The sequence below is a fragment of the Trachurus japonicus genome, chromosome 23 (genome assembly GCF_045865225.1).
Source record: "Trachurus japonicus isolate A0001 chromosome 23, Traja_1.0".
Classification (NCBI taxonomy): Eukaryota; Metazoa; Chordata; class Actinopteri; order Carangiformes; family Carangidae; genus Trachurus; species Trachurus japonicus.
The window spans coordinates 23,515,908-23,538,631 of record NC_140929.1 but is presented as its reverse complement, the minus strand read 5'-3'; the positions used below and the strand labels follow the sequence as shown (position 1 = coordinate 23,538,631).

The following is a 22,724-nucleotide window of genomic DNA, read 5'->3' as shown; positions in this document are numbered from 1 at the left end:
AAAGCCTAAAGCCGCGACCAGCTCCACACCTGTTCATCCGGAGCACTGGATCCGAGCAGGCGCCAGCAAAGGGAAATACAGTTCATCCATCCACGCTCCTGCACCTCCACGCTTTAATATCCAGCTGAACAATAAATACGACATTCTTAGTGTCAAGGATTTCCCCTCCCTGGACGACGGATCACGGGTCTCCCCACCACTTACTCCTGAGCGTAGCAACTTTCGCAGGAAATCCCAGCCCCTGTTTACACCTGCTCCTCGGAGATCCGTGGCTCTTCGCTCCTTTAACTCCGGTCGTCCCTCCTTGTCCTCCCGGCCACCACATCAGCTGACTTCACCAACGGACCAGTCTCGTCAGAGCCCCCCGCGAAGGTCAGTAGCACACACCCAGGTGCTGCGCCCCCCCTCCCTGCTCGTGATCGGCACATCACTAGTCAGGCATGTAGCGGTGCCCGGAGGGAGGACATTCTGTCACCCAGGTGCAACTGTTAATGACATTAAATCAGCTGCTCTGCTCCTAAGCGACCAGCACAGGTCTGTCGCTACCTTAGTCCTTGAGGCAGGCGTAAATGATATAAAAAATCAGCGGTCGGAGGAGGTCAAACAGGATTTTACCCGCCTCGTTGACGCACTGCTGGACACCGGTAAACAGCTAATCATTTCCGGTCCGCTGCCCGCTCCGCGATTCGGCGATCTTAAATTCAGCCGCCTCCGTCAGCTCCACACCTGGCTGAAAGGCTACTGTATGCACAAAGGTATCCCCTTTGTGGATAACTTCGCAGCCTTCCTGAAAAGACCGCAGTTCTTTAAAAGAGATGGCTTACATCCAAACCGTGAAGGCTCAGGCCTCCTAGCCTCCAACATTGAATTGACTCTCCAATCATGCTCCGCCTGACTCACTGTAACCCCGTATAGCTCCCCCTACCTCTGTAGCAGCTTCACTACACCTAAGAGCATCCCTGTAAGAGTGACAAATAGACCACACAGATCATTCATTCTGCCTACAACTAATTTTAGAAATCCACTCAACCTGGTTCCAGTCAGATCTTCTTCTCGCCTTATAACCTGCCTGTCAGCTATCACTCCAGTCTCTAGTACTGCCGAGTCATTAGTTCCACCCCAGCTCAGTGAACTCAGGTCAATACATGAATTTCAAACCTGTGATGGGCTTAAATTCCTGCATTTAAACATAAGGAGTTTGCTGTCAAAGCTTGATTTTATTAATGTGCTGATTACCGAATCAAACCTTGACATTTTAGTCATCACAGAGTCATGGCTCTCTGGAAAAGTGTCAGACTCGGATGTAGCCATTAAGGGTTTCAATCTGTTTAGAGCAGACAGGAAATCAAGAGGGGGCGGGGTCATAATCTACATCAAAGAGCATCTGGTCGTGCACGTAATTTCCTCTGCCTCTGTGCCCAATTGTTGTGAATGTATTATTCTGGATGTCAGTGTTGGGGGCGATAGTCATATCACAATTAGTGGGATTTATCGTCCACCCTCTGCCCCTATCTCAGCCTTAGAAGAGCTAGGAAAACTATTCTCTCCCTATATTTCCTCTGAGTTAGTTATACTGGGTGATCTGAATTTAGATTGGTTGTCTCCCTGTTCATCTAAGCTTAAAGAGTTATGCCTCGAATTAAATTTGTCCCAGCTGATCTCCTATCCCACTAGGCCTAATAATAAGGATAACTCTAAATCCACGTTGATTGATCTTATTCTGACTAACAGGCCGCAGAAATATCCATGTAGCGGAGTTCTCGCTCAGGATATCAGTGACCACTGTCCTATAGCCTGTGTTAGAATGACCAAAAGCCAGAGTTCCAGGGGACGTACCATCAGAAAGCGCAACTTTAAAAACTTCAATGAGCAAGCTTTTATAAATGACTTGTCTCATGTTGACCTAAAAAAGGTTGACTTAATCCCGGACTCTGAGCTGGCCTTTGAGTATTTTCGGAGTGTTTTTAGCTCTCTCATAGATAAACATGCCCCGTACAAGAAATTCCGTATAAAAAACCGGTCCAATCCCTGGTTCACTCCTGACCTATCTGAAGCTATCCATGTCAGAGATCTGGCCTGGTCTAAGGCCAGACTCTCTAACAGCCCATCTGATTGGCTGCTCTTCAGAAAGCTGCGCAACAAATGCATCAGCTCAATCAGGAGGGCTAAATCCACTTTCTATTTATCCTCTCTTGCTTCCAGCCAAGGTGATGCTACCAAATTTTGGAAAACCATTAAATCTCTAAATTCCACACCTATCTCTACTCTCCCCTCGCAAATAACTTGTGGTAACTCCTGCATTTCTAATAAATCGGATATGTGTGATGCTTTTAATCACCATTTCATAGCCTCTAGTCATTTGTTTGATAACAACATTGTCCCAGCTCCTCCTGACCCAGTATTCGTGACTGCATCCAACCCACTAGCAGTCTTTACAATGAGACCGGTAAGCCATGCCGAGGTAATGAAAGCAATCATTCACCTTGACTGCAAGAAATCCAAAGGTGAAGATGACCTTGATCCATATCTTCTGCACTTGAGTGCCCCCTTAATTGCCGCACCGCTTACACACATCTTTAATATGACATTTTCATCTGGTAAAATCCCTGCTGTGTGGAAGGCTGCACAGGTTGTTCCATTATTCAAGGGTGGTATTGCTAATAATTTAGATAACTATCGACCAATCTCAAAGCTCTGCTGTTTAGCCAAAATTTTAGAATCCCTTGTAAACTCCCAACTGCGAGCCTTTTTGGACTCAAACAACATTCTTCAACTAGAACAGTCAGGTTTCAGACCGGGTCACAGCACTACCACAGCTACAGCACTTGTTATTAATAACATCATTAATGGGTTAGACTCTCACCAGCATTGCACAGCTCTTTTCATTGATTTGTCAAAAGCTTTTGACACTGTAGACCATAACATCCTGTTACACAAGCTCTCGTCCATCGGCCTTGATAGCCCGTCTCTCAACTGGTTCTCCAATTATCTCACTGGGAGAACGCAAGCAGTTGCTGTAGATGGATTTAGATCCAGCTCGCTCTCATTGCAAAAAGGTGTTCCGCAAGGGTCCATTCTTGGTCCCCTTCTATTCTCTCTTTATGTCAATAATATTGTTACCCCATCCCCAGCCTGCAATGTCCATTATTACGCAGACGATACTATCTTATATAGCATTGCCCCTACTCTCACCTCAGCTGTTGTTAATTTACAATCTACCTTCAACCATTTCCAGTTGTCTCTTGTAGCTTATAAACTTGTACTGAACTCCAGCAAAACTAAATGTATGTTGTTCACAAGGTCCCATGAAAGCATCTCCCCTCTCAGTATCCACACATTAGATGGTCAGCTTATTGAAACGGTCAACGCTTACAAATACTTAGGCATCTGGCTGGACTCCAGGCTTTCCTTTCGTAACCACGTGGACCACCTTATCAACAAACTTAGGTCCAGAATTGGTTTTCTATACAGAAACAAGTCTTGCTTCTCATCACAGAGCAAGAAGATTATTGTTCATGCCACTGTAATGTCTGTTCTTGATTTCAATGATGTGATATATATGCATGCCTCAGCCTCAGCACTGAAACCCTAGACTCTATCTTTCATAGTGCCCTACGCTTTATCACCGGGGACCCATATTTAACACACCACTGCTCTTTATATAGCAAGGTGGGTTGGCCATCACTCACCACCCGCAGAGAACAGCATTGTCTACTATTCATCTACAAAGCTCTACTCGGAATGCTTCCCCCGTATTTAACTTCACTTTTGCATTCTCGCTCTACAGGTCTCCCTACCCGCTCCCAGTCCCATATCAGACTCCATCTCCCTTACACAAACTCAGAGCTAGGAAAAACTGCCTTCTCCTTCTATGCCCCACACCGATGGAACAAATTACAAAACTCACTGAAAATCGATAGACTTATCTCACTTGAGGCTTTCAAAAACCTACTTCTCACCGCAGTTTTGGGGGCTCAGACGTGCACTTGCTTTAGTTAGTAATTTCACTACTCCTGTTTTCATAACTGTATTTTATTGTGTTGTATTGATGTTTGATGTTTCATTTCTGTGAACTCTGTATGCTACAGGGCATCCTTGAAAAAGAGAGCTTGCTCTCAATGGATCTACCCTGTTAAAATAAAGGTAAAATAAAAAAATAAAAATAACGAGCCGGCGGATCAGCTGTAGATGCTGTGTCACGGCTCTGGCGTCCTCTCCTAGTAGTGTCCACGCTACTAGTGCTGAGTCGCTCGTTAGTAGCTCGTTAGCGCTAGCAGAAGTGTCGATGTGTGTTTATTACTTTTTTTTCTCTTTTGTGTGATTTCGCGGGTGTGAATGGGGCGCAGGGGGGAGGGGGGATCGGAGAGTGCTCCTGGAGTCCCGCCCATAATCAAGGCATTTTTTGAATTTCAAGCTTAGAGCACGTCATCCAAAACTGAGGGGTTTAGTTCCCCTTTAAATACACAATCCAACAACTCCAAAATGCTCTGGTGGACAAGTTGTGACCTGCACATTCACCACGCTATGAGATAATAACGGAACGTTATGAGACAGAGTTGTTTTCTAGGTAAATACAGAGACTGCTTGCTGAAAAACTGCCCCTGACGGGAACGCGCATCAGTGGTTTTGCATGAATTTACCTCTAAAACAACTCCGTCTCATATTGTTCCGTTATTATCTCATCGCGTGGTGAATGTGCAGGTCACAACTTGTCCATGAGAGCGTTTTGGAGTTGTTGGATTGTGTATTTGATGAGTTTGATGAGGGAAACCAAGAAATCCCATTAGCCTCCGTAGCGTAGCTCTGAGCAGCTCGCGGCTCTGCTCCGCCGTTCTAAAAATAGCTTGCACCGACAATTAAAGGTAATGAACTTAGTCCTAACCCTATAGGGATTGTGGAAATGGCCAATTTGCCAAAATGTTGAACTATGTTTATACTTGCAAATAAGGGGCAATTTTTTAGAGCAAAGTAAGTGTAACTGATGGAGAACATCCGTTCATCATCAGTACACAAAGATAAGGATGACTCAGCAGTATCAAAATATAAAAAAAATACACTATTAAAGGCTGTAAATCATTCAGTGTGCTCTAATCCTTTTTGTCCTCTGCAGGTTGTTCTATTTATTCCTGGACTGGAGAATGAGTTCCATCAGAAAGTGGTTATCTCAATATGCCTGATTCCTAATATTCACTCAGAAACATGCAGTAACGCACATTTTATTTTAGCAACTCTCTGTAAAACATGACTCATAATTTGTAATAATAAATGTTTGCACTGACTATTCCGTTCAAATCACATATTGGATATAAAAAGCATGAAATAATACAGAAGCACATCAGGTTCCATGCAACCTTTACTAACAATGCTTTGGGCTGCTCTCTGCCACATGACCGCTGCTCTGCTCTCAGCATCAGTCCCTGGAGAGTCTCCGCTCTCCAGCAGTAACCACATTAATATCTACAAATCTGAAAATTGTAGGAAACCTTTGGCTAACACCACAGACTCGCTAACAATTATTGAATCAGATTGGTTAGAGCGAAATTGGCTTTTATAAACGCACACAAACTCTTTGGAGGAAAAGGGAACAGGAATAAAAACGTTGTGTGTTGAGCCTGAGGGGCCGTGGCAGCGTGTCAAGGAGCAGATGAATTCATGAAGCAAACTTGTGATTAAATAATTAGAGGCTCAACATTTTCAAGATGGAGTGAAAGCAGCAAGATGTTTAGACCTAAGGAGTCTCAGTGTGTGTGTATCTGTAGATTAGAGTGTGTTCATGTAAAAAAAACAGTGGAAGGCCAGCGCACACACACCTGCCATACCTATGATGGGCTTCTGCAAGACCAGGCCGATCACCTGCAAACAGATCCCCTCCAACTGCTGGGTGATCTGAAAGATGACAACAATATGAGTTTAAATGTGTAATTACAGACCATACCATACCATACCTTACCATACCAACTTTATTTATAAAGCACTTTAAAAACCCAGTGGACCAAAGTGCTGTACAAAATCACACATAAAATATACAATTGGTATAAGACACAAAATGTACATAAAACATAACAGAATAAAATAATAAAAGATTTTTAAAAAAGTGCATTTAAAATAACACTATATAAAACCAATAAAACTATTAAAACATAGCGCATAGGTAAAAATTAGTCAAACAATAAATAACTAATAGCAGATTAAAAGACATCAATTTAAAACGGGGTCAAAGGCCATGGAGAACAGGTGGGTTTTGAGGCGCTTTTTAAAAACATGCAGCGATGGAGCTTGTCTGATGTCAAGAGGCAGGTCGTTCCATAGCTTTGGTGCCACAACTGAAAAAGCGCGGCCCCCTTTGAGTTTGCTTGTAGGAGCGTAAGGTACTAACAGCTCGGAGAGGTATGGTGGGGCGAGGCCATTAAGAGACTTAAAAACAAATAAAAGAATTTTAAAATTAATCCTAAAACGAATGGGCAGCCAGTGTAGCGCAGTTAAAATGGGGGTAATGTGCTCACGTTTATTTATGCCACTTAAAAGGCGTGCAGCAGCATTTTGTACCATCTGGAGACGGGTGATGGCGGATGCGCTAACCCCTACATATAAGGCATTACAATAGTCTAGCCGACTAGTTATAAAGGCGTGGATGGTCATCTCTAGGTGCTGCCTCGAGAGAATATGTTTTATTTTAGCCAACTGCCTCAGTTGGAAGAAACTCGACTTCACAACTGCCGTGATCTGGCTGTCAAGATTAAGCCCAGGATCCATTTTTATCCCAAGGTTTTTGATAGTGGGTTTTGAGTATTGGGCTAGTGAACCTAGATCAATGGGTGGAGTCCCAGCAGTGCCATTAAAAACCATCACCTCGGTTTTATTTTCGTTAAAATTTAAAAAGTTGAGTGCCATCCAGGCCTTTAGGTCATTAAGACATTTAAAAAGTCCTAGCATGTGTGTGTGCACGTGTGCATGTGTGTGTGTGTGTGTGTGTGTGTGTGTGAGACCTCCTTGTGGTCCTCCATGACGGTAAGGATGGTGTCGATGGTGCTGAGGATGCCGAGGGCCATGACGGTCTTGTCTTCGTTCTCCTCGTACTCCTCGCTCTGTAGGACTCTGGTGAAGATCTCCGCCTGCCAAACACACACACACACACACACACACACACACACACACACACACAGATTGGACACACTTCCCAACATAACATCACCCAAAACACAGAGGCAGATCCAGCTACAGATTCAGAATTGTGTGTGTGTGTCAAGCTCCTACCAGGTTCTGCGTCATGTCCACGGCGATGGCCGCCACCTCCTGGTTGTACTCGCAGATCATCTTCTGAATGACGTTGGTCAAGTCGTCGTTCTCTGTCTCCTTCACCACGTGCAGCAGCTCCTGCATGACCGGCCGGATGTACGGCCGGATGTACAGCTTGGCTGCACAAACAACAACAACACAGAGCGCAAGTGTCAGATTTACACATCTAGAAAAGCTAATGCTGATTAATCCCCATCTGTGGGACCCCATGACCCCATTCAACTCTTCCAACCTTTGAAGAGTTTTATAAAATATTCTGTTTTTCCATTTTCAAAATCTAAAAATGAAATTCCCAAATTCAGTGAGTCAACTGCAACTGGTTTTGTTTGACTGGATTTGTTGAATTTCAGTTGAATCTGTTTCGTTTTTCCGTTTCAAAACAAAATAAGAAAAATGAGTCTGTATTATTTATCTTCTATTTCTTGTTTTTCCATTTTGAAACAAAATTCAAAAAACTGAAAAACCGAAAAACAAAAAGACATAGTTTTTCTGTTTATGAATTAAAAATGGGAAAATGAAAATATTTAAAATTTGGTTTCTGCGAATTACTTTTTCTCATTTATGCAAAGTTAATCAGCTTGCTTTCTTCTCCGGGATGACGACGCGGGCTGACCGCGGCATTCTTTTCTATTAAATCCTTTAAATTTTGTTTTGAAACTGAAAAACGAAAGAACAAAGGGAATCTTTTTTCTGGGTTGAAGAAGAAAAGGGGACCAAGAATTTACAACTGAGCCTGTATAAAGTCAATCAGACTCTGTGATCCAAATGTCCAATCTGTCTAAAATACCAGAGAGAATCTTCGGTAACACTTTACTTGAAGGTATTGTCATAAGAGTGACATGACACTGTCATAAGACTGACATGACACAGTCATGAACGTGTCATAAACATTATGTCAATGTCATAACGTTGTCATTAAGTGTCATTCGGTTTTTGTAGGGTTAGATTTAGGGTTAGGGTTAACCGAATGACACTTAATGACAACGTTATGACATTGACATAATGTTTATGACACGTTCATGACTGTGTCATGTCAGTCTTATGACAGTGTCATGTCACTCTTATGACGATACCTTCAAGTAAAGTGTTACCGAATCTTCATAGTCAGGGTTTTTTGCTTCTTCAAATTGGTCAAATCGGAATCAGCTGATTGAAGTCTCTGGTACAACATGGACTCGGCCCACAGACCTTGTTCCTGGTTGCTGACCAGCGTCTGCAGAGCGATGGCCGCCTCCACCTTGACGGGCATCTCTTTGTCGTCGATCAGGTCCTGTTTGACCAGCTCCACGGCGTTCCTCAGCACCAGCTCGTCGTGGAAACGCAGCGGGCTGAAGCAGTGGAGCACCCAGCACGACTGCAAGGACACAGCAGAGAGGAGAGCATGAATACGAGCCAGCCGGACACATCTCCATCCATCTATCCATTAGGGCTGGGCCAAAATTCGATTTTTATATTAATCGCAATTTTTTTTCTGGCAATTTTTACAAATCGATTCTCATATGAGAATCGATTTTTTTTTCTTTTAATGAATTAATTATTTTATTTTATTTTTTTGGGACAACCAATCTTTATTGTACGATCATGTATTCTGTGCCATTACACTCTACAAAGTCAAACCGGCCTGTTGTGTTCGTTTGTTCACGGATATCTATGTGAACAAACTGATGTGATGTGTGTATTGTTTTTTGTAAATATGACTTATGATGTATTGTCAAGTGTTTGGTTCAACCTGCTCTTGTTTAAGGAAAGAAAATCACAATAATTGAAATATAAAATCACAATACTTGGTAAAATCGAATCACAATACTTGTTTAATCAGAATCGCAATTTAAATCAAATCGGGACCCAAAAATCGTTAGAGAATCGAATCGGCACAAAAGCATATCGGCCCAGCCCTACTATCCATCCATCTATCCATCCATCCATCCATCCTATTCCTAGAAACCACCACCGCCACAACTGTCCACTGCTGCTGCACCAGATGTGTCAGTGTGGATTACAAGCTGAAGGTGCTGAAGGGACTGAAACACTTACATTGACTGAATGAAGAACCCAACAGGACTACAGGAAGGAGAGACAATTCAAGTATCAACACACTAAACTTTAAGAGACATGGTAAAGTAAAGCAGAAATGAGCCACTCTTTCCAAGGTGGACAACAGGTTGGAGTATTTACTGTTCTGTGATGATCAGAGTTCATGTGTTTTTATTCAGCAGCACCATGGCGCCATCTGCTGACAATACTGAAGCAGTTGCTATACATGGAAATGACCTGGGTGAGCGTCACAACCCTTTCTTCTTCATGCAGTGAGTATTTTTGCTAACAGTTTTTAACAGATTTTAATACCTTTCCAAGAACAAACATCTTGAAAAAGGGAAATCAGCTTCCACTGAACACTAAAATAAAATAATGTTTTCAGTATCAGTGAAATAACAACTACCGGTAGTAGATTGCAATAAACTGTAATATAATATTCCTCTTGCTATATGATTTTCAGACAGCCCTAAGATGGACTGTACCATATCTGAACCTCCATCAGGTTTAGACTGTTGACAGCTACCTGATGTGGCTCATGTCACTTCCATCAAGCAGATTGATAGGGAGCGACTACAGTCTATGGTAGTGTTCTTCAACCTTGACTTGGGGTCACCGGAAATTCAAATGAGGCCACCTGAAATGTCTAGTAAGAATTACTGATAAAAATATATTTTTTTAACTACCGATAATTATTATTCTTTTTAAAATTATGATTAAAAATACCAAACACAATCTTAAACAACTGTATTCTATACTTTCACATTCTTGAATATAAGAATCTATATAAACTATATCTCCTATGGGGAGAGACCTATAAGCAGGTACAGTAGTTTCCTGGTTTGGTCAGTGTGTTGTGCCTTGGGTTAGGGTAATTGCGTGTGTCTGCCCCCCCAGGTAAAAAAGAAAAAAAGAAAAAAAAGAAGAAGTTGCTGGGTAATTTGAACACTGAACACCATTATCTTAAAGTGTAAGAGTGAGAGGAAGAAAAGCTCAGACTCGCCTGGGGAGAAGTCGTTTGGCATCAGTGCTTGGTTTGCATGTATAGATGTCAAATATAAGACGATCCTGTCTTTTTCAGACTTTTTTCGAGGGAAAAATACTTATACTCGGGTCAATACGGTATTTTAAATAACAGTACAGAGACCATCGTCAGCCAGTTCTTGTGATGCAAATACATTGTTGGGTTTAAGGCTTTTCCAGAGCCAGTGACCAACTCTGCAACAGAGCGAACAAACTGTGTGGAGCAGAGTGGAGGGTTCACTCACCCTGGCTCTCAGGTAACCCATCGGAGAGTTGAGCAAAGGAAAGACGTAGTTTTGCAGCATCAGCTCCATCTGCTCCCTGTACATTCGCTTCTATAGAGTCACACACAGCACAGAGGTGATTTAAAACACATAGAAAGCAGTGAAAGGACTCGATGTAACGGTCAGTATCAGACACACGCAGGTGTACCGTGTCTGTAGATGCTGTGTGTGTGTGTGTGTACCTTCAGTAAAAGCTCAGCCAGGGCACCGATGCAGTGCAGTGCTCCATCCTTCCTGCGGGGGTCAGCAGAGGGGTCCATCAGTATCTGGTGGCAGAACTCCATCATCTGAGGAAGAACCTGCCAGGAGAAACAGAGATTACATGTGGATTTTGATTTTGACAATTCAAGCTCTAAGTCACCAGACTCGGCCTCCTGATCCACATCACTGAAGCCCACTCCAGGAAATTATAATGTATACAAAGTCTAACATTCAGTCCATCTTAGATCTGTGTTGGTCTCCTTTGGTCTGCTACAAGTGTTTCGTCTAAAAACGTATCTTTTTGCACAACCTTCTTATCTGATTTTTATCTTATCTGTATAGTTTTACTTTGTAATCTTGAGTATCCTAATCAGTTTTTATGTATTTACTTTATTAATGTCACATTTTATGTTTTTGGTCTATGCCTTTCTCTTGTACGGTGCTCACTTCTATTGTTAAGCACATTGAGTCTGTGCTTGTCACATGAAATGTGCTACATAAATAAATGCTGACTTGACCTGACAGTTCACTCCTGAGTGAAATATCTGTTCTTTGACTCCAATTGCTCCACCGGCTAGTCTCCATTATTAATCATTAAAGGGACAACGAGGAGTTTTGGAAAAGCAAAGTGTTTTCACACTACATTTATGAGCCTCCGCGCACCATGAAATTCTTTGACCGGCGCAAGACAGACTCATGTTTTCATTCATCAAGAATTAAAGTCAGAGGTTCGAAGACGATCACATACTGTCGTAGTTCCGACCACAAACGGTGATTCGGCGGCGTTATTCTTATGACTCGCTGCGAAACCGAAAGTAAAGAAACGCTAGTCGGCTCGCCCAGCATTTCCACCACCACTAATAATAACAAAATAACGATAGAGACAAAACGATATATTTATCGAAAATGGAGCCATTAACAAGTGTGGGTAACGTAGATTCATCCACATTAATATGAGACTTTTTTATTGTCGCGGAAGTTTTCGTTCTGCCGATGGAGAAACTCCTTGTTGTCTCTTTAACAGTGGGTTTAGCAGAGCTTAGCAGAACTGGAAACAGAGGTTAATGGTGATACGTATAATCTAGAAAACCAAAATATGGGCAAAAAAGGGCTAAAAAACTCAGCTTCATACCACCAAACACTTTTAACATTACACATTTGATCTATTGTTAGCGAAAGACATGATTAGTAACAACAATAAATAATATGAACCACAGTAACCGTTAAATGGAGGGGACATTTGGCATAAAAAGCACAGAGGTAGAAAATAGAAAGGATTTAAACACATAAACCCACCAGCAGCGAGTTCAGGCCAGTATAGTGAAGCCAAGTGTGTGTCATAAAATAATATAGTGTAGGTAGCTACTATGTCTAAGTGCTGCACTTGAGTAATGCACTTGGCTCCTCACCTCCTTCCTTTTGCGAGCAGCTTTACACAGCAGGCTCTGAGCAGCGGTGGCCGGGAGGGCGTGGTCGTCATAGAGATCTGCCACAGACACACAAACACATACACTTGCTCACACAAAGAATGGGGTCACACAACATGTTCCAAAACATGGAGGGCATCCTTTCTCCAACACCAAATACAATGGCAGTAACACAACTGAAGGGTCATGAGTGTAGATCAACACACAGGCCCAGACTTTCTCCTATTGCACATTACTGTCTCCGTGGTTACTGAGATGAATTAAAGTGGTGGTCACAAGACGCTACAAAGTGGTATATACAGTAGTTGGACCAGGGTGGTTGATACTAGGGCTGGGACGAAATGCTTTTCTCCCGATTCGATTCTTCTACGATTTTTTGGATAGCTATTTGATTTAAATTGCGATTCTACGATATTGCCGATTCTCTCGATTTTTAGTCTGCATTTTTAACTTTTATCTGCACACAAATACTGTAGAAGCCTATAAATTAACATACTCCATTATAAAGTGAACTTAAACCCTTTTCAAAACCTGTACTCTCTGTATGTAAAAAAGGCTAACAAATGCACATTGCACAATATTTAAAAAAAAAAAAAATTCAAAAAAAAAAAAAAAAAAAATCGATTTTTGAAAAAAGAAATCGATTTAAAAATCGTCAAAAAGGATATTGCGATATTTATGTGAATCGATTTTTTCTCCCACCCCTAGTTGATACTCACTGAACTTCATGCGGATGTACTCATAGGGATCTTCCTGCCAGAGCTTCTCATCTTCGTCTTTGTAACACATGAGGGGGAAGATGACTTCTTGGCACATGGTCTGTAAGAGAGAGAGATCCTCACAACCTCAGGAGGAGAACGACAGCGGCTTTAAATCAGACAGTCAGAGCCCTGCTGGACAGAGGCAGAGGAGCTGTGCTATTAAACAAGTATCATTTCATTAGGTTAGGACATTGGCTCAGTGGTTGAATCTGTGTGTGTGTGTGTGTGTGTGTGTGTGTGTGTGTGTGTGATAGCCATGTGACAGACTGGTGGTGGTAGATTTTGTATTTTTGTTTTCTGAGCCACAACAGCTCTCCCTCTTCTCCTTCAATGAGCCCAAACTTGATGAAAACTGATGGAAGAATACTGAGTGTTCATACCGGTATAACCCTGCTGATTATACAATATGTCCTGTTTTCTATGAGAGTCTCAGTCCAGTTTTAATTTGCAAAGCGGCCTTGAAAATAGTGGAATGTACGCAGGCTGCTGTGGAGTTAGAGAGGCAGAGTTTATACTGAAAACATTTTCCAACAGAGATGTGTGCACTGCTTGAATAATATACACATGTTTTGTTTTTTCTCAATTTCTGAAATAAGCTGATGACAGATGTGAGAAGGGTAGGCAAAATAAGATGAAGCTTCAGCCTACACATTTTCAGTCGAGGTATACTTGTTTTGGATTTCTATACTTTAGGGGGAAAAAGAAACATTGTTTCTTGTTTATTTATGTTTAAATCATATTCTGTTGATCTATGCGTGTATTTAATTCTGCAAGTTGAAAAAAAAACCATGAAATAAACTAACTAAACTAAACTAAACTAAACTAAACTAGAATAGACTAGACTAGACTAGACTAAACTGAATTAGACTAAACTAAACTAGACTAAACTAAACTAAACTAAACTAGACTAAATTAAACTGGACTATACTAAACTAGACTAGACTAAACTAAACTAAATTAGACTAAATTAAACTAGACTATACTAAACTAAACTAAACTAAACCTAACTAGACTAAACTAAACTAAACTAAACTAGACTAAACTAGACTAAATTAAACTAGACTAAACTAAACTAGACTAAATTAAATTAAATTAAATTAAATTAAATTAAATTAAATTAAATTAAATTAAATTAAACTAGACTAAATTAAACTAAACTAAACTAAACTAAACTAAACTAAACTACACTACACTACACTACACTACACTACACTACACTACACTACACTACACTAGACTAGACTAGACTAGACTAGACTACACTAGACTAGACTAGACTAAATTAAACTAGACTAAACTAAACTGGACTAGACATTGAATTCAAGATGCTCATTGTGAGCCTGGTGATTCTTCTTCACCCACAAAAACCTCCATTTTAACTCTGGCAGCTGAGCTCCTATGTTGCTGCACACTCACACTCCCTTCAGTTGATTTTAGCACAGTTCCAGGAACTACAGGACAAGAGGAACAGAAATCCACTTTCAACTTCCTGTTTGTGTTTCCACCACAAAAGAACAGCAGCGAGGATGCCGAAGATTAGAACCCTATCTAACCTCAGCTCCTTTCAATTAAAGATAGTCAATCAAATGCAAAATGATCTTTTTGATGTATTTATCTCTGCATCAGTCTCCTGTGTCCGTCCTACCTGCATGTGTGGTTTCATCTGCTTCCAGGTCAGCGAGTGTGACAGGCCTTGGTTGAGGTAGCTGAGGCACTGCTGCAGGACCCGAGGAGTAACGTAGTGCTTCTGTCGGTGCTGGTCCACCACCTTCAGCAGGACCTGGGCGTCCAACAGAGGAAGAGTCTCAGCAACGGATAAACGCAAAGCCTATAAAGCAGCATTCTGACGTCTCAGTGATGCGTGCTGACCTGCTGTATGCCCACTGCATACGTCTTCAGGAAGAAGTCGGCAAACTCAAAGTACTCCTTCGTCACATTGCCAGGACTTCCATAGCTGGAATTCAGAGCAGAGGCGTGTGAGCAGCTGGGAATGTCCCTCAGAGAGCGAGACGTGTTGTTTGTTTTTTTTCCTGGTGATGTGAGAGCGACTCTGAACTCACCGCTCAAACAGCCTGATGATGATGCGCAGCGACCACTTCTTACACTTCCACCACGCCAGCTCAGGACGGTCGTCCTCATCCACCTCCAGCGTCTCCTAACAAACACACACTTGGTGGTCAGTTCTAAGAGCTTGTGTAACAGGTGAAGGAACACAAGAACTTTAAACACAGGTTAATGGTAACAGTTTAAATCCTTTTTTTTAATAACAGTTAATAAATAATGTGAATATTTATTTTAATTTCTTTTAGGGCTTTTGAGAACAAAATGCATTACTGTGAAAACTTGCAGATGTCCAGGAAAACAAGTGAAGATCAAACAGCAGTGGATCAGAGACCGTCCACCATTCATATAAATTGCTATAATATTAACAAGAACGCATAGGAACCCCCCCCCAAAAGGAACAGGTGCCATAAAACCATAAAAGTCCAAGCTAATCCGATAATATCTAAAGATGCAGTAAATGAGATCAAAATAATTTAAAGGGGATGAAAAAGAGATAAGAAGACTTGGAACAAGTGATGACATAAAAGGTTAAGCTGTAAGAACAGATAAGAGCAGCTGAAGAAGACTGGATGATAAGATAAAAAGTAGGGCCGGGAATCGATTAAAAAAATTAATCTAATTAATTAGAGGCTTTGTAATTAATTAATCGCAATTAATCACATTTTAATCGCATATAAATATTTGACCTGAGAACAGTGAGAAGCATTTTTTTTTTCACATGGATTTTAGTATACCATTGAATGACTGAATACATAAGCTTAAGCATTCAAGGTGGTACTTAACCAAGACCAACAGACTAGGGATGCAAATTATCGATTAATTCATTAATCGATATTTGATACATACAGATTAAATGATCTTTCCTGCCAATACACTATGATGATTACTGTAGTATTTAACTAGGCTACTTAAATCACAGTAGCATAAACTGATTTGTTGAACTCAGCCTGATGTAAACATTAATAAAACTCAGTAACCAATCACACAGGCAGCTCCATGTTGTCCCTGTGTGATGTTCAGGGACAGGTCAGGACAGTCTGAAGACAGACAGCTCTGAGGGTGAAGTCCTGTCATAATGAGATGAGCTGCACCTGTGACAGTGACAGGTCATAGATATAGCGCTGCAGCTGAGCAATTAGCGCTATATAGCGCATTTAGCGTGCGCCCATGTCTGTGTATCTATGTGCAGGCAGAGATCAGAGATGGTGTTTTAAATAACCATGCTAGCGTTTCACCAGCTCTCATCTCAGCTAGTCAGCCTCTCAAACTGCCGCCTCTCTCGCATGCGGGCGCGTAGACACACGTGAGAAAAAAAAGAAAAAATTTTTTTTAAATAAGTGCGACTAAAATGCGTTAATTTTTTTAACGCGTTAATTTTTGTGTAATTAATTAATCGGAATTAATGCGTTAAAGTCCTGGCCCTAATAAAAAGTGATAAGAGGAAATAAAACAATAGGGACAAATAAAACATTCATAGGATATGAAAGTGAAAATCATAAAAAGGAACAAAACAATGCAGAGAGATTTAGAAAAGTTGGAGAACTAAACAAACAAGACAAAAAAAGAAGATAAGAGTACATGATAGAAAACAAGAAAATTACATCACAATGAAGCAAGTATGTAGAGTAGCAGGCGGCCCTGGTTTGAGTCCCGCGTCGGACGGCCCTTTCCTGCGTGTCATTCCCCCACTCTCTGCCTCCCCATTTCCTGTCTCTCTCTCGACTGCACTATCAATTAAAGGCAATGCAGCCGAAAAAATATACTTAAAAAAAAAAAAAAGCAAGTATGTAGAGTAGAAGTCAAAGCTGGGTGATCCTGATAGGAAAAGCTTGTTGTTGACATTTTCTATAGTTTTATTGATATTAAAATGTCAGTCTCAAAGCTGCTTTTCCTTTCTGCTCAACATTCAAATTTTATTAGATATTTTCAGCGCTTGATTGATGGCCTGATTCCCATTCGAAGCATTTTCATGTATGGTTAATGTTATATTTTAATAGGTAAAATCTAATAAAAAAATAATTCATTGACTCAGCTTTAAGAAAAAAACAACAAAAAACACATTGACTATTTGTTGTAAAATTTGCAGTAGTTAAGTGGTGTGTGTGTGTGTGTGTGTGTGTGTGTGTGTGTGTGTGTGTGTGTGTGTGTTTCTTACAGCAGGGACGTCTCGGTCCATTATGACCCGGAGGATTTCCATCCACTGAGTCATGACTGTGTTGTTGATCAGCTGAAGAGGCAGCGAGTACTGCAGGTCGCACAGAGGTTAATGCTGTTACCATCATCATCATCATCATCGTCATCATTACAGTGACACTGACACACAACAGCCCACAGTCCTCACACTTAGATCCCATCACAGACAAAGAGACAGATCAGCTGGAAGTCCATCTCATCCAGGTCTCACTAATCAAATGAAGGAACAATGATTCCACAAATCAGTCTCTTTTTCTACATCTTCCCAGAAACAAAAAGGTACGGATAGATATTTATGGGATATGTCACAGGCAGCAGAGGAGAAAGGCTCTGAGACAAAGGTGGATGGTGCCTATTGGATCTATCATTAATAACTGGATATAACTATTGAGATTTATGGGATGGTTAAGGTTAACCTGATGACACTGGGAAAAACAGGTGCAGTGCATCTGAAAAGGTGCAGTGCATCTGAAAAATTATGAATATTATTATTATTTTTTTCATTAAATGCATGGATGCATTTATGTACAAGTACACATGTATACATACATGCACAGTGAATTTATCTTAATTCACTAAAGGGGTAGTTCAACATTTTGGCAAATTGACCCATTGCCATGATCCCTATAGTCTTACGAGTAGGTTTGTTACCTTTAATTGTCGGTGCAAGCTATTTTTAGAACGGCGGAGCAGGGCCCCTGAGCTGCTCAGAGCTACGCTACGGAGGCTAATGGAATTTCTTGGTTTCCCTCATCACACTCATCAAATACAAAATCCAACAACTCCAAAACGCTCTGGTGGACAAGTTGTGACTGTGTGCAGTTTTTCGGCAAGCAGCCTCTGTATTTCCCTCTAAAACAACTCTGTCTGGTAACGTTCCGTTATTATCTCATAGCGTGGTGATTGTGCAGACAAGACTATAGGGAATATGGCAATGGGCCAATTTGCGAATATTTTGAAGTATTCCTTTAACATGAATGCAGTCTTCCTCTCTTTGGATGTGCAAAATTATGGAAATAATTAAAGAAAAACACAGCACAGGTGTGTTCAGTTCTTTACAACTCAAATACCATCTGTGATTGAGTCATTAGATTATTAATGCCCATATAAAATGTAATCACCATGACTGGTTAAAATGCCAGAGTTGCATCATAGGTTTACACATGGACAGTAATAGCAGTTTAAAAGCCTGACATAAATGATATATAATGTGTGCAACCTCACACACACACACACACACACACACACACACACACACACACACACACACACGCACGCACCTGTACAAGAGCGTGGAAGATCTTGAGGATCTGTTTCTGGATGAGGACAGAGAAGATGGTGGCGTCGGGCAACAGCTGGCTGATGAGCTGCTGAATCCTGGGCAGGAAGATCTGCATGGCTGCCAACAGCGGCTCCCTCTCATCTGCCTTCCTGTACCTGACACACACACACACACACACACACACACACACTGTTAACTGACAGAAACTATTTTTGTCACTGTGTGAACATATTGCTATGGAAGGGTGTTTATGAGAATAGTTTTGCATAGGTGCACAAAGCATCTGGTGGAAGCAGCTCGTGAGTGACAGGAAATAATAATAATAATAAAAAAAAAACATCCTGCAGCAGATTTTACATATAAACTTATTAATAATTATTTTCCTGGAATGTGATAGGTAAATATGATTTGTCCTCCTAACTCTAATAACATGTCTGTGAAGAGTGAAGCTTAATCTTTAAACTGTTTTTGTTATGTGAAATGAATATTTCTATATGGACAATCACAGTGGTGATATTGGGAGAAGACTGCAGGTAAAGTTGTAGCTATATCTGTGCTTCTCTGAGCTTTGTGTTTGACTTGTTTCTCTTTGTGTTTCTGGGAAATGTTTTGTTTTTGACCTCTGGTGCTCCAGAGGTTCACCTGGTAGAGCCTGTGCCATTTAGACTTGGACCCAGCCTCAGCAGCCTGGGTTTGAATCTGACCTGTGGTCCACTGCTGCATGTCATCCCCTCTCTCTCCCTGAACTTCCTCTCTCTGCCTCGCTGTCAAAATAAAACAACAGCTACCCACAAAAGAATACTTAAAAAAACAAAAACAAACCTTCAGCCCTAGGGCTGAACGATTTATCATTTTCTGATCGAAATTGCGATTTTAGACAACGCAATCATGTGATCGCAAAAACTGCAATTTTTTGCAGTGCTCCTGACCGACCCAGGATCTGTTGTTAAGACAGTTAAGACAGTCAAATGGCTCTTTTCCACTACACCAGTGTTTCCCATTAATTAACTAAGAAAATAAAGAAAGTGTTTCACCATCTGCATACATATGTTCATGTGACATTACACCCAGCGTTTCACATGTAAGTAACATTAAATGTTAATGGAAATTAGATTATACCACTATTAGTATACGCCCCCACTACTTAACTTTAGTTTTCATTCTTGCATTAGAGCAATAGCATTTAATGTTTTAATGGTATGATGTAATTTTCTGTCATGTTTCAAAATCGTAATATCTGCCAGAAAAATCGCGATTAGATGTTTTCCTAAAATCGTTCAGCCCTATTCAGCCCTGATGTGAGGGTGATGAGGCAGAGCAATGATGCAGAGCAGAGAAACATCAATATGTTACTCACTCGTAGGTCTTGACCAGCTGGTAGAGAGCCAGCAGGCTGCCGTACCAGCTGCCGCTGTTCTGGGACTGCAGGTACATGCCGATCTTGTCCACTATGGCAGTCCAGCGTCCAGGGAAGTCGTGCTTGATGATGGCTCTCAGACACATGGTCAGCTGGGCGCTACGGACAGAATAACAACATATGGGGTCACCAGCTGCATCACCCAGGTACCAACACGCAGCATCATTCAGTATGCGTTCGTTATTTAGGGTACTACTCTGTCTATGTGTGTGTTTGTGTGTGTGTGTGTGTGTACCGTATGGACTCTGGACATCGGATGATGCCCTCCACGATGTGATCTCTGATCTGCTGCCGGTCGTTCTCGTGGATGTTGAAGGGAAAGACGACCTCGCCCAGGGACGGCTCCCTGTCCTGCCAGTACTGACTCACCATGTTCTTCAGGTAGATGGCCGCTGCACACGCAAACACAGACACAAACACAAACACAGACACAAACACAAACACAGACATAAACACAAACACAAACACAAACACAAACACAAAGTCAGGTGAGCATGTTTCCACTTGTTAAAGAGTAAGACCTCTTTTTGCAATTTTACCTGGAGAACACAGATGTTGGGACTCTACCACGGCCTTGACTGGTTGGTTAGTTTGTATTAATGCTTTGTATGTTTACCCACTCAAACCCTCCGTTCCTCCACTACCTCTTCCCTCACCATACCACAATCCCATCCCAAGCCCATCAGAGACTCTCCATCACTCCCCCTCTTCAAATCCTGACTGAAGACTTTCCTTTTCACCCAAGCATTCAACCTCCCCTACCCTTAAGGTGTTTTTTTTTTTGTTTGTTTTTTCCCCGTGTGCCTTATGTATTATACTGTATCTGTAAAGCGTCTTTGGGTCACTGTAAAAGTGCTATACAAAATAACTCTAATAACTTATAAAAAATAATAAACTAATAAAATAAAATAAAAATTTTAGAGGCGGTGTTTAGCTCAGTTGGTAGAGCACCCGCCCCATGTGTTGAGGCTATAGTCCTCACTGCAGGCGGCCCGGTTCGAATCCCGCACCGAGCGGCCCTATCCTGCGTGTCACCCCCCTCCTCTCTGCCTCCCATTTCCTGTCCCTCTCTCTCTCAACTCTCCTGTCCATTAAAGGCGAAAAAGCCCCCATATACTTTAAAAAAGAAAAGGATATTGTTTTTAAACGAGCAATGTAACAGCTGCTTGTTACATTCAACAGGGATCTTATTCGTTCTCAAAAAAAAAAAAGTCCCATTTCTGCAGAACTCCTATTCATAATGTGGATACAAAGCTGTTCTTTCAATCTGGACCTGTCAGTGGTCAAATCAGGCACAAGCTTTGATTAACAATTAAAAACATGGAAAAGCTCAGGCGAAAAAGTCCAAGTGTTACTTATAAAATTGTAAAATATTAAGACGATAAACCCATGATAATGTTGATTCATGGGAATACACGCGTAGCATGAAATGTATCTAATCAAATTCAGTCAGTCTTAATTGATTAATTAGAAACCACCTCTGAAATGTAGTGGATTTTTTATTTCCTTGATCTTCCATAACACCAACTAATAAAGTAATTAAATCTTAAATTGTTGATTTAGTCTCAATTCCTAATATACTGGAGCAGGTTCATCATCTAAATAACATACAACTAACATACATTTAATCTTGATATCATTCCCCTGTGTTGGGCTTCAGACAAACTCTTTCTTTCTGAAAAGGATCACAGGGATTTCTTTGGAAACATAACTCAATATAGAAATTACATACTAGAACATTTTATTATCCCTATTACTTCAAAAACAAAGAGGAAACTTGTCAAACAACATTTTTTTTATTGGCCAATAAAACAACCTTAAGCCAATGAGAAGAGTCATGATGTTTGTTGGGCTGATTCTTACCTGCCTGGCGAACAGGAAACTCCACCTGCTCCGACACGATGATCTGAAGCAGCGTCGGTGCAAAGTTGATGATCTTGTAGGACTGAAACACACAGAGCAAAGCAAACAAAGTCAGACACAGTTTTTACAGTGTGTTCATGGAAGTAGACTGATGCAGATCAAATTCAGCGTCTCTGCAGATTGAGTCTTTTTAAACCTTTTACAGTGAGACTGAATTCCTGTGACAATTTCTTTTTTTTTATTCTTACTTTTTCAATATATTGCACTAAGCTCTTGCAGATTGCTGCGGATTTCTCCCTCTGCTTGAAGACCTGAGTGACTTCAGTTTAGGCAACACAATTTCTACTACAAAACAACTTGGTTTGGTTCAGGTAAAGATTGTGGTTTGGGTCAAAAGAGGATTATTTCATTGTAAAACACGTGTGTTATCTTTCATGGCCCTCTATCCAATAAACAGATTGATTTGATTTGATTTCTCTCTCTTAAAAAAAAAACAGTTTCCAACAGGATTTTCAGTAGGAACAAAATTCAATAGTAAGATTTCAAAACCAGCAACTTAATTTCTCCTTAGAATGTGCACAATAAAAAAAAAAACATAGTTTTGGAAAATGAATAGGCTAATAATCTATCACAACCATTACTTAGGTCAAACACCCATCAAACTACCTATAACATATTGTGAAACCTGAAATATCAACAATTCATCTCTTATTAAATCATAATAAACAAATCCAAAAAACAAAAGACAAAAAAGAGACTAAAATCTCCCTTCGACACCGAGTACAAAAAAACTAAGGATGACTGATGAAATCACAAATAATATCTTTCCTAGTGTTTGGGGTTCAAAATAACTGCACTCTTTACAAGGTATGGGGAGTG

The 22,724-nt window shown here is 40.9% G+C and overlaps 1 protein-coding gene across 4 annotated transcripts in view; it reads right to left on the bottom strand.

Moving 5' to 3' along the window:
- The window catches only part of ipo8 (importin 8), a 38,070-nt gene that overhangs the window by 14,618 nt on the left and 728 nt on the right, over nt 1–22,724 (bottom strand). Inside the window, exons 2-18 of one of the 4 annotated variants that reach the window (XM_085768694.1) lie at nt 21,846–21,927; nt 20,218–20,374; nt 19,923–20,081; nt 18,564–18,720; nt 17,246–17,335; nt 15,087–15,181; nt 14,896–14,980; nt 14,672–14,806; nt 12,985–13,084; nt 12,248–12,324; nt 10,820–10,936; nt 10,599–10,688; nt 9,331–9,357; nt 8,485–8,650; nt 7,255–7,415; nt 6,987–7,112; nt 5,811–5,886 (exon numbers count right to left, since the gene is read on the bottom strand). In XM_085768694.1, coding sequence (XP_085624820.1) covers nt 5,811–5,886; nt 6,987–7,112; nt 7,255–7,415; nt 8,485–8,650; nt 9,331–9,357; nt 10,599–10,688; nt 10,820–10,936; nt 12,248–12,324; nt 12,985–13,084; nt 14,672–14,806; nt 14,896–14,980; nt 15,087–15,181; nt 17,246–17,335; nt 18,564–18,720; nt 19,923–20,081; nt 20,218–20,374; nt 21,846–21,927 — 1,900 coding nt within the window. The remainder of the gene's footprint in view (nt 1–5,810; nt 5,887–6,986; nt 7,113–7,254; nt 7,416–8,484; nt 8,651–9,330; nt 9,358–10,598; nt 10,689–10,819; nt 10,937–12,247; nt 12,325–12,984; nt 13,085–14,671; nt 14,807–14,895; nt 14,981–15,086; nt 15,182–17,245; nt 17,336–18,563; nt 18,721–19,922; nt 20,082–20,217; nt 20,375–21,845; nt 21,928–22,724) is intronic. The other 3 variants (XM_085768696.1, XM_085768698.1, XM_085768697.1) reach the window with 3 other exon arrangements.